Source organism: Catharus ustulatus, chromosome 3, assembly GCF_009819885.2.
Source record: "Catharus ustulatus isolate bCatUst1 chromosome 3, bCatUst1.pri.v2, whole genome shotgun sequence".
In the NCBI taxonomy this organism is placed as follows: domain Eukaryota; kingdom Metazoa; phylum Chordata; class Aves; order Passeriformes; family Turdidae; genus Catharus; species Catharus ustulatus.
In genome coordinates, this window is record NC_046223.1 from 12,304,141 (window position 1) to 12,321,187 (window position 17,047).

Here is a 17,047-nt window from a genome sequence, read left to right on the forward strand (position 1 = left end):
TTGTACAGTCTAGTTCTACTCTAAACCAATCTAAAAATGCCAACAGCACCCAAAAGATGGATGCTAGGAAGAAGGAGAAAGAAGGACAGAACACGCCCAGGTTCCTCCATCTTGACCCTAGATCCCTATTCTAAAAAATCTAAAAATTCTACTTTTTCACCTTTTGATAAACTAACTTATACTCTACTTATTTTTTGTGGCTTGTAATTCTTCATGCAAAGGTGGTAATTTTTCCCAGGGGTTGAAGTCAAAGGCACAGGGGTCTTGGGCTCTGTGCCAAGGCTTCTGAGCCCCCTGCCAGGGTCTCAAGCCATCCAGGGTATCCAGAGGGATGCCCTGGGTTCCCACACTGCCTCACCACTTTCTCCAAGGGACAGTTTTAACACTGTCTTCCTTTCTCAAAGTCCTTTCTCTGCACTTTCTGACCTCAGCTTCTGGAGTTCTGTGTTTTTTGGTGTGTGCCCAAGCGTGTTAAAAAGGAGTAAATATTCCATATGAAGGGGAATTACTTGCCCAGGTGGATGGGCACAGGTGTCCCCTGCTGCCCTCGGCTGTCACCCCAGTGCCACTCGGCCCTGCCCAGGGACCTGCCTGGCACGCTCAGCCCGTTTGGGGACAGCCCAGCTCTGCTCCCAGCGCCCCGGGGCTGCCCCTGCATGTCCCGAGCAGCTCCCATGTGACTGCAGGTCACAGGGCTTGGCCACACCTGTGCCACTCACAACTGTCTTCATCTGACAGCAGGAAGCAGGGAGGAAACCTGGGCAGGAAGGGGACAAAAGGAGGGAGAGGGAGAAGTAAGGAGGCTGCGTTCGGCAGTGAGGAGCAGAGTGACTGATAATCACCGTGCCAGAGGCTTCCAATGTCCTCCTCAACTTCCACCAGCACTTTGCCCAGTGGCCTGGCAGTCCTGACGACATTCCCAGATGTACTCTTCATCCCTGAAATCGTGAGTGCTGGCTGTTCCCTGGGGGAGGGCTGTGGATGCTGGCGGGGTACTCAGGTGTCTGAGGGTGGTACTTGTCCCCAAACACGTGGGGATACAAGGGGCTGGGGCAGCTCATCCTCGGAGAAAACCACAGGGTGTGAGACTCTAAAGCTCTCCTTTAGGCTGCAGTGGGATTTTTGTGGTGCCTTTGTAATTTCCTGCCTAAAATCCCGGCAGCGGTTGCTGGTGGGTTCAGAGTAGGCTGCCAAATTGAGCCGGGTAATCAACAGGAAGGTGATTTTAGCGGATGGTGCTGGCACAGGATGAGCTGCTCTCTTGGAGTAGGCATTAAGGAAAGCTGAGGGAATTATTTGCAGCAGCAAAGAACTCAGCCGCCAAGACTGTGCGGCTCCATCACAGCATTCCCCAGCCGCAGGTGCGGAGATGCTGGACCTGGGCATGTGGGTGAGCAAAGGGTGAGCAAACACCTTGTAACTTCTTTCCTCATTGTAACTTCATTGAGCAGAAGGAGATAATAATCTTAATGGATTTGGCCCATATGGTTAAAAGCATTTGCTCTGAGCATAGGTCATAAAATGCAAAATCTCAACTTGAACCTTTACCCCCTCTTCTCTGCCCTGCTCATGAACTGTGTTCTCCTCACAAGAGAGGGAGGCTTTTTTCCAAATTCTGAGTGCTTTGGTCCAGCACTGAAAGCTCGGTCTGAGTAGGATGGCATTCTGATTATTTCATGCTAAAAACTTCAGCTTTGTCATGTGGCACCAAATCCTTTCCTGTCACCCAGCTTGGTCCACAGTCCTGGGATTTGCAGCATTTCCTTCATTCTCCTGATGATAACAATAGAGCAAAGAGGATGTGGAGAAAGACTTTGCCTCAGCCACTCCAGTCGTGCTCTACAGACCTGGTACAGGTTTTCTGCAGCTGCATGGAAGAGGATGTTAAGTCCCTGTGGAGGTTTTGGCTGGGCAAACACTTGCCAGCCACTGAGTTGTATTAGCCCTGGTGCCGAGCTGCTGCTGGCCTCAGTGAGCTCGTTCCCCTTGAACTGTTTGTTTGCAATCCCTGTCTCCAGGGAATTTGGCAGGGCAGCTTGCTGAAATGAGCTCCCTGTCCTTTGGTATGGGAAAGATCTGGAAATGTGCATCCTGAAGGCCCAGGAACCACCCAGGAAGGAGGAATGCTGCATGACTGGATTTCACCATCTCCAAGAAGACTCTGGGCTGTGCAGCTGTGTGACCTCTGCTGTGTACAAAGGAGGTGGCTGCCTTGAATCACAGCATTCAGAGGGATGAAGAGTTTCTCATTCTTTAGTGGAATCTCACGTTGCCTACCATGGGCCAAGATGGTAACAAAACAAAACAAAATTGGCATTTTGAATGCTAGGATGGTTGTGAAATTTTCAGAAGATCCTACCTGCAGCTCAGATGATTGCCACATTTCCATGGGCTGATTAAGAGCTACCATTTTTAAGCTGTGAGGCTCAGTTTAATTATTGTAATCTATTTAATTTTAAGAACTTTCTGCACATATGGATACCCAGGCCTATGTGGAAAATCTGAAACAAGCTCAAAGCAGATGTGTTTGTTTTGTAAAAGCCAGTTAAAGGATAATTTTTTTCTCAGACTGCTGTCCACATCCTGCTGTGAGTTATTGAAAGCCTCTCAATCCTTCCTTCATTTTTATGAGTCTTCAACATAAAACCAAAGTCAGTAATCAAACCACGTCAAACAGACTTTTCTGAGTGAATAACTACAGCTTGCAGGAAGGAGAGATGGTGAATGATAAGAAGTGAGCTGTGGTACTTCTTTCCCCATCTTCTTATCTCACCATAATTTGTGCTTGATTTTAATGGAGCAGCCATATAACACTTCTCCTAAGGATTTTTAGCTGCAACACACTAATTTTGTCAGCATATGAGTGATTAAAAGGACTGGATTAGTGTTCAAGTGTCAGCCTTTGGTTGTTACAAGAGGGACCAGAACAGCAGCACTTTGGAAGATTCATTTTCTCTCAGCTCTTTGCCACATCTCAACCACAAATTGATGTAATGTGTCAATTTGCATAATGGCACGAACAACTGTGGGGTGACATAAATGACGTAACATTTTCTGAGTTATCATAAACCAGAAACTTAATTTTCACTGGCAAAATGCCTGGAAGGAAATGGAAATGCCATGGAAATGGAAATGAGTAGGAGCTGGCACTTGGCTGCTGACTGGCATTCACTGGCCAAGGGTCAGAATGACCTCAGAGTCAGCAAGGCTCTCCTACCTCTGGACATTTGCCTGAATCCCAAACTGGCTGGCGGTGAGGGACAGGTCAGCACTGGTGCACACAGTGTGGGTTCAGCGTGGAGCTCCTTATCACAGCATGGTGCACAGATTAAACTTTGCACAGGTCCAAGAAACAACTGCGCAGATTTGTAGCACAGAAAACCTACTGAGAGCATTTCTGTGCAAAGGCACCACTTGCACTCCAGACATTCCGCAACATTGAACATCATGCTCCCATCCTCTTGTGCAGGAGTCTGCTGGTAAAGGGATGGAGCCTAGACATGTGTATCCCTGTGTACCACCAGAGAAGCCATGGCAAACTCCCAAGGCTGGTTGAGAATACCCCACCTTCTCCCACACCAGCAGCTGGGACCATGCACAGCTCTAGTGCAGCCAATGAAGGATCCCAAAGAGCTGGAGCAGTAATACAAGCTCCAAGCAGGAGCTGGGAGACTCAGGCTCATTTCCCCTACCCAGAGTCAAACCTGTCTTCAGCCTGCTGTCTCCCTTCAGAGTGGTATTGGCAGGTGCCCTTTGGGAGGGCAGGGGGCTGTTTGTGCTCTTTGTGCAGGTGGGCTGGGTTTGACACTGCTCCTGGCAGGGATCTGACACGCTGGGTGTGAAGCAAACACACTTCTCCTAAATCAGCCTCCCTGTTCATTAAAGCCAGTCCTCAGAAGGGCCTGGACCAGCCTCCTGAACACACTGGTGTAGGAAGGGTGTGAGTGGCAGTGGCACCAGGAGGCAGGGCAACAGTGAGGAATTTTTTTGGGTCAGAATCAGTGGCAGATGCTCCCAGCTAAATGCCCAGTTTCAAGACGAGACTGGAAAGAAATCATGGGCTGTTGCCATGTGCAGTGCCAGAGGTGTGCATGGCTTTTGGCTCTGCTCTGGACAACTCCTTTTATCCCACACTCACCCTGCCCCCCTCTTTGATCTTGCAGATCTTTGGGGGCCTTGTGTGGATCCTGGTGGCATCCTCGAGGATCCCAGACTCCATGCTGCAGGGCTGGGTGATGTTTGTCTCCGTGTTCTGCTTCGTCATGTCCATCTCCCTCCTGTGTCTCTACTTCTGCGGGGCTCACGGAGGCGGCAGCAGCTGCTGGGTCACCTTGGTACGTGCCTGGGACAAACCCAGGGCTCCCCTGTGCCTGCAGAGCTGGGTGCTGCTGCTGCACTCCGAGCTGCAGGCTGGGGATGGTTGTATGGGCAGTGTGACCCCCTTGGAGGTGACTGTGTGATCCTTCTTCCTCAGGATGTCATCTGCCAGGAGACAGCAGCGCTGTTCTACCTCAGTGCCGCGGTGCTGGAAGCCTACCTGACCTACAGTCTTGGCTTCTTTCCGGGACAGGCATACAGGGAGAACATTGCTGCCGTGGTGAGTGCCTGGCAGGAGGGCAAGGAAGGCAGCAGGTGGCTCTGGAGTGGCCTCAAGTGCAAATCCTTATTTGCACCAACAATTTGGGGAGGGGGGAGAGAAACCAGTCACTGTGTCACCATGTGCAGATGTCCCCAAACATGTGGCACATCACGAGGCGTGTGCTCAGTGCTGGAGTGGCACTGTGCAACAGAAAGATTGACTAGCTGGTGTTTTTCCATCACAGGTATTTGCATTCGTGGCCACCCTGGTTTATGTGATCCACAAGGTGTTCTCGCTGCTGCGATGGAAATCATCCTGAGAGCCTGAACAACCCCAGGAACAATGACTGCTGTCTCCAGGCTGGGTTTGGGTTTCATTTTCTGATGTATAGCCTGTAAACAAGCAGCTTTTTACGTGGGGTCTTGGTGATGAAGACAAGGAGCCTGCCAGAGAAAGGAATGTCCTGGCACAATCTGTTTCCTTTCAATATCTACAGGCTGGGTGCAGTTTGATGCTTGGGCCAAAAAAAAAAAAAAAAAAAAAAAAGGCAACCCAGCTTTAAAGTAGTATAGTTGGGTCCAAAGGGCTAAAATATTTTTGGACTGAACCAGGGTTGTTACTGGTATCCAGGGAAAAATGAACAACAAGCACCAAGCAGCACAAGTGTGAAACTGTCATTTTAATTGCTGTGTGTCCATTTAAGTTTATTTCCCTACCTATAACCACTGTAACAAATTAGTGTTTTCATGCAGTTTCTGAAAGTGCCTTCTCTGACCTGCAGTGAGCAATGGGGACAGTATTTAACTCGGCTCAGGAGCAATGTGGATCATTGCAGCTCCTGAAGGGTGCTGCTGAATTTTGAGGCATGCCAAGGAACTGCCTTTGATCTCCCTACAAAGCACAGCCTGGAAGGGCCCAGTAGGCTGTAGGAGAATTCTCTGGGTGATCAGAATCAAATCCTCAAAAAGCAATCAACTCCTGCTTTTGGTGAATGGCTATTCTCTCATGCACTGCCATGGTGTCACTAATAAAGATGGGTTTGCTGTGATTTTGAGAATGGGTGAGTCCTTGCTGCTCTTTTTCCCTTTGCTGCACCGAGGCACAGCCCCAGGAGCTCTTCATCCTCACAGGGCAGTGCCACCACGGGGGCTGTGTGGAGATCAGTTGCCAGCAGGGGTTAAACCATGACAACGAATTAATTGAAATGGGGTTTAGACCCAGGAAGGGATATTTTCAACATGTTAGAGGTGCCTAGAAAACAGTGGTGCCAAATTATCTCTTCCAGCTTGTGGGGCAAAAAATGCTTCAATTTAAAGTCCGAAGTTTCTGGATAACAACAAGGGCTAGAGGACAAGAGGGAAATAAAAGTTCACTTGGAGGTTCCTCTGTTGCTTCATATCCAGGTGAACTTTTCACCTGTGACTATGGGTTTGGTTTGAAGCTTTTTAATTGCAAACTAAGGAAAACATTTGTGGGTTTTTTTCCTCACTGAAAACCAGTCTGACTTGTTTTGCTTCTGTTACTGTGACAACAGGGAACTGGTTGCAACAGAGGTGGAAAGAGAAATCCCTTTTCGGAGCAGGGAGGGAACCCAAAGCCACTTTGGACAATGGCGCATTGCTCTGAAGTTCAACATCCACCTGTTGAAACTGGTTTCATCATCCCATCATCATGGGTGTGTGTGGAGGTGCCCAGGCCCTATTAACGCTCCTGAATGTGACATTGGAACACAAAGATACCTTTCTGCTTGGATGGGTTTACAAAGGCAGGAATCTGCAGCCCTGCCCTGGGCCTTGGGATGAGCTGTCTCCGTTCCTCCTGCACCCAGGTGTGCCCAGCACCTGTGCACTCATCCCTGTCTCCGTGCCTTGTGGCCATCACATTCCCAGCCCACGTCTTGGCACAGCCCCAATCTCATTCCTTCTGCCTTGCTTTGCCCTTTGCTTTCCCCTTGCCTGCCTGGACACACACCAGCCCACTCCAGTCTGCACCAGCCCCCCTCCATGTCCTTCTGTCCCCACCCTGTTTGCTGAGTGCCTCCTCCACTGCATCGGCCCAGCCTTGCTGGAAGCCAGCAAGGGGAAAAACAGCCGGGATGGAATGTCCGTGGGAGGGGCATGGAGGGGCTTTGTGGCCCCAGTGCCACCTGGGCTGAGCTTTCCCTGGGGAGGGCTGGGCAGATGGAAGGGACCCCCCACCAGAGGGTCAGGAATGAACTCCCTGAAAATGGAGCTGGAACCCTGATACCCTCCTGGTGTGACCCCGAGTTTGACCCCACGCAGCCGACCAGGATCAGGGGGCGTCCCTGCTTGGCACCAGCAGGGGACAGCAGCACAGGGAGGGGTGGCTGCTGGATGGCAGCAATGTGCACCTTCCCTGCATGGTGGAAAAAAGAGAAAATGACACAAAAGAGATTCATCATGGCCAGCTTTCCTGTCATCTCAACACAGCCCTGAAAACTGACATGGAAGCTGGGCAGCCCAAGGGAGCCGTCTGGAAAATGGCACACCCCCAATGCTTCCTGAAGGGAAAGATGCTGCCCAGAGCTCAGAGAATCTCCCAGGACCTACAGACCACACGTGCAGCATATCTCTTCCCCACAGAGAGCCCTGAGGGCAGCACTGACCCGAGAATTTGCTGCCACTCTGCAGGAAACATTGGGCATGATGGACACTGCAGGCTAGCAAACCTTTTCCCCTGGGGATACTTCCATGGGGTCAGTGGCACACTGGCAGGGCTCCCCAGGATGTGGGAGGGCTGGCCTTTGCAGTTTGTTGAACACAGACACTGCAGTCCCTGCCTTCAGAGCTGCTCCCAGCCTGGCCCAAAATGTGGGGCTGCTCCATCCATCCATTTGCTCAGGAATTCCCCCAGATTCCCCCAGACCGGTATCCCTCCATTGCTGGGATTCCCTTATAGATAGAACTGGATGGAGCAACCCTTTTAAAAAGCCACAAATCAGGCTTTTTTCAGAGCATTTACAAGTCCCCTGTTGAAACACTGGGCCTATTGTGCCCCTGCAGCCACCACCAGGTTTCATCTGGTTGTGTAAGTGGAATTCCCATTTCTGCTCCTCTCCAGCTTCCTCAGCTGGACAAGGAGGTCTACAGGCACCTGCTCTGCAGAGCAGGCAATTACATGCTAGTTAAATCTATGCCCTTGAAGGCAGGAAAAGCCTCAGTTCCTATTAAAAACAAGATTGCAGACATATTCATGAACTATGCCCAGATTGTAATCTCGGTTGCTCTTGCTTAACTAAATGGTTTAACCACCACATAAACCATTCTCCAAATATTTGCATATTGGATACCTTGCCTCCAGCAATGCAATGAGTTAGAACCTCCATCTTCTTCTGAATTGCAGGAGAAGAATTTGATTTTTAATAAAAAATTACACCCAGCTCCATGGAAAATGCAGGAGTTTCTCATTTTACAGCCAGCCCTGTCTGTGAGCGATAAGCAATCTGTGTGCTGGGTAAAACATCTACACAAGCCCCTGTGGTACTATGAACAAACCTGGGGGAACAGTAAAGCCATAAAAGATTAACTCTATGTAGGGACCTAAGCTCAACAGCAGAGATGCCAGCTGAATGTGAGCACACATTCCCCAAGGGCAGCTTGATGTGTTGGTGACAAGAAACTTTGCAACCTGAACACTTGGCAATCCCTACTGAAAGTGTACTTTGACTGAGCTGGCAAACAGAAGAAAACCCTTCATCCCACTGCTCAGTAGGCATGGCCTTGGAATTAGAATTTTCATTGCAAGAGTGAGATGAAATTCAATTAAATGCACCCTGTCTGTATATACACAACTGCTGTCTTTAGAAATTTGCACTGAAATCAGCGTTAACACATTGCTCCTAAACATCTTTAACATCAGAACTCCAAATGTAGATTCCCAGGCTGGTCTTGAAGGATTTCTAAGGTATTTTCTCCCATACTAGCAAAAGAGGTGCCCCAAGCCTGTTTTGGCATTTGGGAAAATGGCACTCACAGATTGGAGGCACAGAATTTAACCCTGAGCCTCAGCAGTGAGACACACACAAACTCTCACACTACTGCTGCTTGCTTCAGCATCACCCAGACACCAGCATTTGGCAAAAAAAAACCCACAAAAAAACCAACCCAAACTAAACCCACTCTGATGATTCTTTATTGCTTTCACAGTCTTGTATTTTCAACAGTTTCCCAAGAGCTTGTGAAAGAAACATGGGAGCCCTCGATTGCAAACCATCTTCTGGAATGCAGTAAATGCATGCTTGAAGCTGTTCACTGACTGCTTCCATCTGAACATTCCCACTCAGACAGTGCTCAGGGGAATTGTGGGAAAGCAAACAGGGCTCCTGGATGGCAGCAGTGACATGGGATGGCATGAGAGAGCTCTTGCTGCCCTCCCCTGAAACTCAAGCCCAGACACCCAGTCTTGAGGCAGGCTTTCCCAGCTGGAGACACAGAGGGACGGAAGCTGTCAGCACGCCGCCCGTCTGACGCTTGCCCAGGGAGATCTCAGCATCCCCTGGGCTTCCTTCACCTCCCTCCACTCCAGCTTTGTGTTTGGAACCTCATCCTCTGGCTCAGGCTCCTCACGGACAGTCCCCTCGGGCAGGGCCACCACGATGGGCAGAGGGCCCTGCTCCTCCCGGAACTCCACCACGTAGAGGCTCTTCTGGTTTGCCAGCTGCTGGTGAGTCTCCTGGGAGCAGGACAGGGAAAAGACAGCCAAAACAACAATGCACAGTGGGGCTTTACTGCAAGCCAAAATCTACATGGGCTGTGGGGCAGGGGAAAAAGACCCTGAGAAGTAATTTCCTAATGAACAGTTTTGTGTAAATGAAATGACTTGTCAGGCTTATCTTACAGGGCAAAAATTCAGATAGACAGACCTCAGATAAACTAACCAGCCCTACAGTGTCATTCCAGAGGAACTTGCTTCTGGACAGACATATCCTGCTCATAAACATGCCTGTTGTTCCTGTACCATGCAGGAACATTTTTATGCCTTTATTTGGATATAAAGTTTGTTTTGAAACAGGAAAGTACCTGTTACTGCCCAGACAGGTGGCATTAGCTAACATAAAAATATGAATGTAACATTTTCAAGTACAGCTCTCCCTTGCCTTCAAGGTGTTTTGATAACACTCAGATTTTACAGAGAATGTTTACAGGTGCCAGGAAATTTTTCCTACTCAGGGCAGTGAAGAAAACACATCAAGTGCATAACCCTCTAAGCAGTAATTTATACAGCAGGCCTTTCTTCTGTTGGTTCTGTGGCAGATTCTCAGAGACAATGATTGAAAATACAATGCCAGACTTCCCCAAGTCTGCCCTGAGGTATGGCTAAGCTGTGAGATCTGTGACTCTCACCAGGCAAAGAGGATCACCACCCCCTCACCTCCTGAGGCTGAACTGATGATGGTGACAGACTTGGCAGCTACAGCTCTTCAGGGCTGTATTAGGAATGGAAGCTGCTAAACCTTGGCAGCCACCAAAGCTGCACACAAATGAGATAACCAGGAATTTCCAGAGGGCTGACCCATCCTGAGGCTGGTGTTCAAAGGAAGTAGGATGAAATGTTGCATGCTGGAGGTTTTCCATCAATTCCAGGCAGCTGGCTCAGACAGAGACACCTCCACTGTGAGCACTTAGAGGTGGAGGGAACAGCAGCACCTCCCTGTCTGACCTCAGAGATTTCAATTACAGCAGCAATAGAAGCAGCTGGAGCTTCAGTCCTTGCACAGTGAGAATTCAGAACACAAACAAGGAGCAGCAACCAAACCTGGCCCAAAATTCCCTCTGCCCAGGATTTTTCAATAGCCACCAAAACCACACCAAATGAAAGCCCAGGAATTCAGATGCCCCCTGCAGGCGCCTGGCTGTGGAACAGGCAGAGTTACACACAGCTGTTCCTGACCATAAAATTATAAGAGGAATTATCCCCTTTGCTGTTTTTGTTTGCTCTTTGTAGGATTACTTAATTTTAAGCCTGGAATATAAGCTGTTTGCCCACAAACTATTACAACACCCACTCCCTTCTGTCCCCACACCTCATGGGCACTGGGAGTGCACCCACCTGTAGGGTCAAGCCTCTAAAGAGAGCTCTGGTGATGTTAATCAAGTTCTTGGATCCAGTGACCTTGGCATACATGTCCTTAATGCCAATTAGCCTGCAGAGGGTGATAATGGCTCGGTGGCAATGCAGACCATACCCTGGGGGAAAAAACATAAATGAGCATTGTGTGATTATTTGTAAGCACACAACTTACTCAGAAGAGAGCACTGAGATCTCCTCTTTGTTATTTTTGTTACCCAGCATGTTAGAACACATTAGATGTTAAAAATGGCTCCAGGGGCTGTGCAGAGGCATCACTTCCCTTTTCCTGGCCCAGCAACTGGAATGAATTACACTTTGTCATAATTTTAGTGGCCCAGAGTGAAGGAGAGACAAACATATTTAAAAATCCACAAACACAACAGAGGTTTGTGTGTCATCTGCATCCATCTCCATCACAGAGATGGAGATTATATCAGCTCCAATGCCTAACTGTACTACACTGGCATTAATTGCAAATGGCTTCTTGGACTTGACAGGTTTTAATGGAAGTGTTATTTTTTTGAAGAGTCTTTTACTCCAGAGAGGTTTATTTCACATGGCTTAGCTCCAGTGATCTTTAAAAACTGCAGGACACTCTTGCTGCTGCTGAATAAAGGACACAAAAAAAATACATCCTGGGGACCAGACGGCTGGAAAGCTGCAGAAAAGGGCTAGAATGCTTACTCTAGTGAGGTTATCTGACTGAAGACCTCGTCAATTAGGAAATTGAGGGAGAAAGGGGAAACCAGGAACAAAATATACAGAGACACAGATCTGAAAAAACCCCAAAGAGACGAGGAAAAGAAAAAACCACCCCCCCCTAAGTGATGAGTTATCAGGAAACTTCAGGTGCCACTTCCAGTAAGATCAAAGTGACTTCACAACCACCAAGGCTGTAAAGAAAGGGAGATCTGCAGTGGGAGAATTTATAACCCAGAGGTGGCTGGAACAGGACCAGGGTCCACACCTGGGTAATTTAGAACTGAAGGAATTACATCTAGGAAGAGTGAGAGAGCTCCCACTAGTGTAAAAGGGACAAATCCCAATTTGCAAGAGCAAAGCTGTCTCAGCAACAGTAGGTATTTCTAAAGAAAAATGACTGATCATTTCCAACATTTAAAACATGGTAGACTAGACACTACATAAGATCATAAAATAAATGCCAGTCAGTAATTACTAAAACTTCAAAATTTAAACTTCTTTGATTACCTTTGTTTTGTTTCTTCATGCGGATTTTTGTCCTTTTAAATTTCGCAGAAATGTCGTGGTAAACTGGAGAGGGGGAAAAAAGGCATTACAGATAAATTCTTCCTTCTAGAAAAGTTTTAGCTAGTACCTTTCTTTTTCTGAACTGTGAAGTTACTCCCCTGACTTCTTTAAAGAGCAGGATCAGTCTAGGTAAATTTCTGGAATAGATTATGAATGCTGAAATACCTGTGAATACTATGTTACTATTGAAAAATAGGTAGTTATGTCTCTAATGAGTCTAATTTAGTTTTCAGCTGAGCTCACATGATTTTTTAATCATCTGCTTTTTAACAAAAGATTTCCCCATAGGCATCAACATTTTTGGATTTTCCATACAGACTACTAACAAAAAACTATCAGGAAACATCAGGCTGATCCTCTAGCCCAGGTTCTCCCTGGCTGCTGGGTCAGCACACATGGATTGAACCACAGGGAATCATCTCCTCTGACATAGAGAAAGGGGAAAAGCACACCAGTTCACAGTGAAGGGAAATGCCATGACAGTATCTGACTCCCTTAACTCAAACTGTGTCAGAAAATATCTAATCTTGCTGTTAAGAGCCTGAAATGCATTAAGTATCCAAATTTTAAGCACAGAATCACAGAATTGTTTGGGTTGGAAGGGGCCTTTTAAAAGTCAGCTGGTCCAACCCTTCCACAATGAGCAGGGAAACCTTTAACTAGACCAGGTTGTCAAGAATTATATAATACAATGCATCTATTTAAAAATTTTTTATGCTTTGCAAGTAGTTGCAACCAATTCCTGCTGGCATATTCAGTGCTTACATTGAAAGAATAATACTTACTTGTGTGGTTCTGATACAGATCTATAAAGTGTAAGGAGCTTATTGCTTTATTCTTTGCCTAGGAAATAAAAGCAGAAAACATTTTTCTCCTTGAATTCTTCCGCTAAGCATTGACAATTTACCATTATTCAATTAATTAGATATAAAAAAAGAAAGAGAAAAACAACATAGGAAACCAGATTTACCACATCTAAACTCTGTGTAAATGAAAATGTTTACTCTGGAGAAGAGGAGGCTCAGGGGAGACCTTACTGGTCCCTACAGATACCTGAAAGGAGACTGAAGTGAGGTGGGGGTCAGTCTCTTTTCCCAAGTAGCAATGATAGGATGGGAGGAAATGCCTCAAGTTGTGCCAGTGGAGGTTTAGATGGGAACAGTTTCTCCCCTGGAAGGGTCACCAAGCACTGGAACAGGCTGCCAGTGAAGTGGTTCTGTCTCCACCCCGGAGGTGTTTGAAAGATGTGCAGACAGGGCACTGCAGAGGGACATGGGCTGGTGAGGGACTTGGCAGTGTTAGATCAACAGCTGGATGATCTCAAAGGGCTTTCCTAACCAAATCATTCTATGATTATCTGTATCAAGATAGGCAAAGCAAATACATAGACTTACTTCTTTGCAAAGACTACAAATCATACTGATTATTAGGAAAAAAACCCCTAAGTGTAGGTACGAATTATTTGTAATTGTCATCAAGCAAAAAATATTCAATCAACATACTTTCCTTAAAGCATTCGTCCTGTCACCTGCCTTCCCTACTGCAAAACCTGCAAGACAGAGAGAGGCAATTCATTGCTGAGAAACAGATGATGCAGATGGTCTTCAGAAAGAGAAGTGGAAAAAAGCAAAGGACTCCACAGCCATGTGTAGCATTTAAATTTCCACTCTACTGTACAGATCATACTCAGAAAGAGAAAACCACAGAGACAGTTTAAGAGTTATGAACACCTAACATCTGGGTGCCAACTGCTTTTTGTAAAGAAAAAAAAAAAAGCTTAAGCTGGTTTTGTGTGTTTGACCAAATTTTGCTTCAAACAATTGAGTAGTGGTGACTGCTTCAGACGAAAGAAATAGTCCACTCTGTTTAAAAATAAAAAAAGGAATGAAGAAAAAAAGCCTGGGACAACTTCAGTTCCATCATTTAGAACATCTGGATTACAGTGATAACATGTTCCATGAAGAAACTTTCCAAAGAAGAGGTAGGAAGAGTTTTTTCAGAGTAACACATCTTTCTGCAAGAGAACCACACCTTCCTCTCTTTATGTATTTCCCTCCACTCCCAAGTGCAAGCAAAATTCAGTTGGAGGAACACACGAGGCCTTGAATTTTTCCCATAAGCAAAGTTCATCAAAACTCTGGCTGACCATGAATACTGGTGTCTTATTAAAGCTCCCAAAAGATATGCCATCATCAGATGTTACTTTGTACATACAATAAATGCATGCATACAATAAATACATATACAATAAATACATACATACCTGCAGCCCCTTTACCATTGCCAACAGCCACTAAGGCACGCACTGATTTTTTTCTCCCCTCCTTTGCCTTCATACAAAATACATTTCTGACCTGAAGTAAAAAAAAGAAAACCAACACAAAGCTCCTTGTTATTGCACATATTCCAGATGGGTTGGGTTTTGTTGGTTTTTCTTCTTTATTTTTTTAAAGAGTCAAGTTTGCCAAAAAAGGTATTACAGGTCTATAGTATGCACCTAAAATATCTATACTATCTTTGTCAATGGTTAGCATCTGCAGTGGGACACTGGCTTCAAGGCATTAAATACACAAAGGTTGTTAAAAATCCACGCTCAGAGAAGAAGTTGCTCCAATGCTGCCTGCTTTATATGTTGCAAGCATGATGAAAAAATGTGGGGAAAAAATGGAAAGTAATACTAACATTGAGAAGGTGACACCAATATTGAAGTGCCCTCCTCATATTTTAACCTATTTCAGAAGTAATCTCAGGAATTACTCAAGGTCTGTTGCTGCTTTACATGAATTAAAATTTAGGATTGAAATCTACTTGCATGCTGCAGAAGGCAGTCTCATTAGAGATGACAGCTGCTGAAAAGGAGATTCCATTTAAGACAGGGGAAAAAGAGGGAAATAGCCTGAAGCTGTGTCATGGGAGGTTTAGGTTGGATATCAGGAAAAGGCTTTTCACCCACAGGGTGGTTGGGCACTGCAACAGGCTCCCCTGGGCAGTGGTCACAGCACCAAGCCTGACAGAGTTCAAGAAGCTTTAGGACAACACTCTCAGGCACATGCTGTGACCCTTGGGGTGTCCTATGCAAGGCCAGGAGCTGGACTCGATGATCCTGATGGGCCCCTTCCCAGTCAGACAATTCCATGATTCTAGAAGCAAGTCAGTGCTTTACAGCTCTCCACCTTACATGGTCTAATATATCCCAAAGTGGACAAGAGACAGATGTACAGGTGGGAGGGAAAGGGAAAAGGGAGGACAACTTTGCCTAGAGAATGCAGAATGTGGCAAAAGGTCACTAAAATAATGAGATAAGGGGAAGAGACTGGTTACATGCCAGCCCAAACCAGCTTGGGACTGCTGGGGTTTAGAAATACTTCAGGTTTTGCCCTTTGGTGAACTTTGCTCATTTTGATGTGAAAACCACACCTCTGAAGCTGAGGCTGCCTGCCTGTGAGTGGAGACCCCAAACATCAAACGTGGATTTAGAATGTGCTGTACCCTTAAATCCAGGTGAGAAAAAGCTAACCAAGGAGCAGCTTAGCCAAGCAGTGATGTAGATTCATTATGCAGAACTGTAAATAGTCAAACTGTATAAATATGCCTGTGTTTTTGGCTTTCAGTGTGCTAGCTTTACGTACAGCATCCCTTCTGGAGCAGAACTATAAATAAATCAAATAACTTGACTGTGTGGATTGGGTTCTTGCACACTGGGTGAGAGAAGCCAGTTTTGGGACAACAGTCTGAGATTCTTTGTCCATCTGTTCTAGCTCCCTTGGTTCTGTTTATATATTGAACTAAATCATTATTTAAATATAGACATTCAGTTTATATTCTGTATGTAATACATGAATTATATATAAAATATAAAAGATAATACATGGCATGTATAGAAATCCTTTTCCCTGTATGTAATTCTTCAGTAAGCTACCCTAGTTGTAGTGTTATATATCTGAAAGTAGATTATTAGAAAATACTTGGTCATGGTTTAAACATTCTTACTAAAATTTACAAGAAGAAATGAAAAAGAAACCCCAACCCCAAACCAACAATACCCCCAAAATTTCAGTGCCTTCAATAGGTATGGATTATGGTTAGGGTTTCAAAAATTTTACCTTGCTTTCATTAAAATAAAGATGCTGTTTAATTCAAGGTGCCCACACATCCTAGAGAGCACTTTGAAGAAATATCAGCCTTGCCAATTGCTTATTCCAAGCTATTTTTCTTTCTTCAAACTCACTGCTGACAAGAACAAGCTAAAAAAACCACTCCCATAAGATTAAAGTGCCTGTGCAAATGGGCTATTTAGAGAAAATGCAAAATAATAACGGAAGAAAAAAGAGTGAAGCACAGTCATCTCTCCAGGAGCATCAAGAGAATGCTATTTTTGCTTTGCACACCCTTTTATCTTCTGTTGCCAATCTCAGTAGGCACCTGTACAAAAATAGAGTCATCACATCAAAAAGAAAGGATGTGATGTTTGTAGAAAACTACTTGTGGATTATTTCACTCCCTTTCCAGAATGTGGCAATAAAGACACATGCAAGGAGCTTCTGTGCCACTCTTAAAACAGCACAGCCTCTGAAAAGTGACTGAAACCAAGACACAACCACCCCTATTATCAGACTGCCAGTCAAACTGAAAGCAAATTTTTATATTTTGAAAGCAAATGCAAGCACATGCTCAACCTAAATCACAATGTAAACCTCAAATCAGCTGTCTCCTTGTATCCATCATGCAGCATGAAATACTGCAAACTCAGCTCTCTTTCTAGAACTGAGGGAAGAGTAGCACCTCAAAACCAAAATGAAACCACCTCAAAGATTTATTAAGAGGAGAAACGACAACGTGGAAGCAAGTTACACTCAAAGACAGGCTGCTAAACATTATTATGCTTTCAGCTGTTGTACTTGGTTAGAAAAAGGGTCAAAATCCAACACTTCCTGTGAGGTTTTGCTCCTGTAAAAGAAGAATGAATGCCTGGCCAGCTTGATTGCTCTTGGGAATCCCTTCTTTCTAGAAATCCTATTCTAGTCATGATTTCTAGGAAGCTGTCACCCCTAGGCCACACTGTTGACACTGCCACTCTTTTGCTGCTGTTATGCAGAGAAGTGTCTGCAC

At 45.8% G+C, this 17,047-nt stretch overlaps 2 protein-coding genes across 4 annotated transcripts in view; one reads left to right on the forward strand and one right to left on the reverse strand.

Moving 5' to 3' along the window:
- The first annotated feature begins 859 nt into the window (after positions 1-859).
- On the forward strand, positions 860-4,898 carry MAL (mal, T cell differentiation protein). 3 transcript variants are annotated; one of them, XM_033056419.1, is made up of 4 exons: positions 860-946; positions 4,164-4,334; positions 4,475-4,597; positions 4,824-4,898. In XM_033056419.1, exons 1-4 carry the CDS (start codon positions 860-862, stop codon positions 4,896-4,898), a joined length of 456 nt encoding a protein of 151 aa, XP_032912310.1. The 3 variants fall into 3 exon arrangements, with proteins under 3 accessions (XP_032912310.1, XP_032912311.1, XP_032912312.1); XM_033056420.1 differs by lacking the exon at positions 4,475-4,597; XM_033056421.1 differs by lacking the exons at positions 4,164-4,334; positions 4,475-4,597.
- A 3,811-nt stretch (positions 4,899-8,709) lies between these two features.
- The window catches only part of MRPS5 (mitochondrial ribosomal protein S5), a 33,231-nt gene continuing 24,893 nt past the window's right edge, over positions 8,710-17,047 (reverse strand). Inside the window, exons 6-11 of the mRNA XM_033056012.1 lie at positions 14,202-14,292; positions 13,441-13,487; positions 12,724-12,781; positions 11,879-11,941; positions 10,649-10,785; positions 8,710-9,271 (exon numbers count right to left, since the gene is read on the reverse strand). Of these exons, the coding sequence (XP_032911903.1) occupies positions 9,047-9,271; positions 10,649-10,785; positions 11,879-11,941; positions 12,724-12,781; positions 13,441-13,487; positions 14,202-14,292 (621 nt within the window). The 3' untranslated portion in view covers positions 8,710-9,046. The remainder of the gene's footprint in view (positions 9,272-10,648; positions 10,786-11,878; positions 11,942-12,723; positions 12,782-13,440; positions 13,488-14,201; positions 14,293-17,047) is intronic.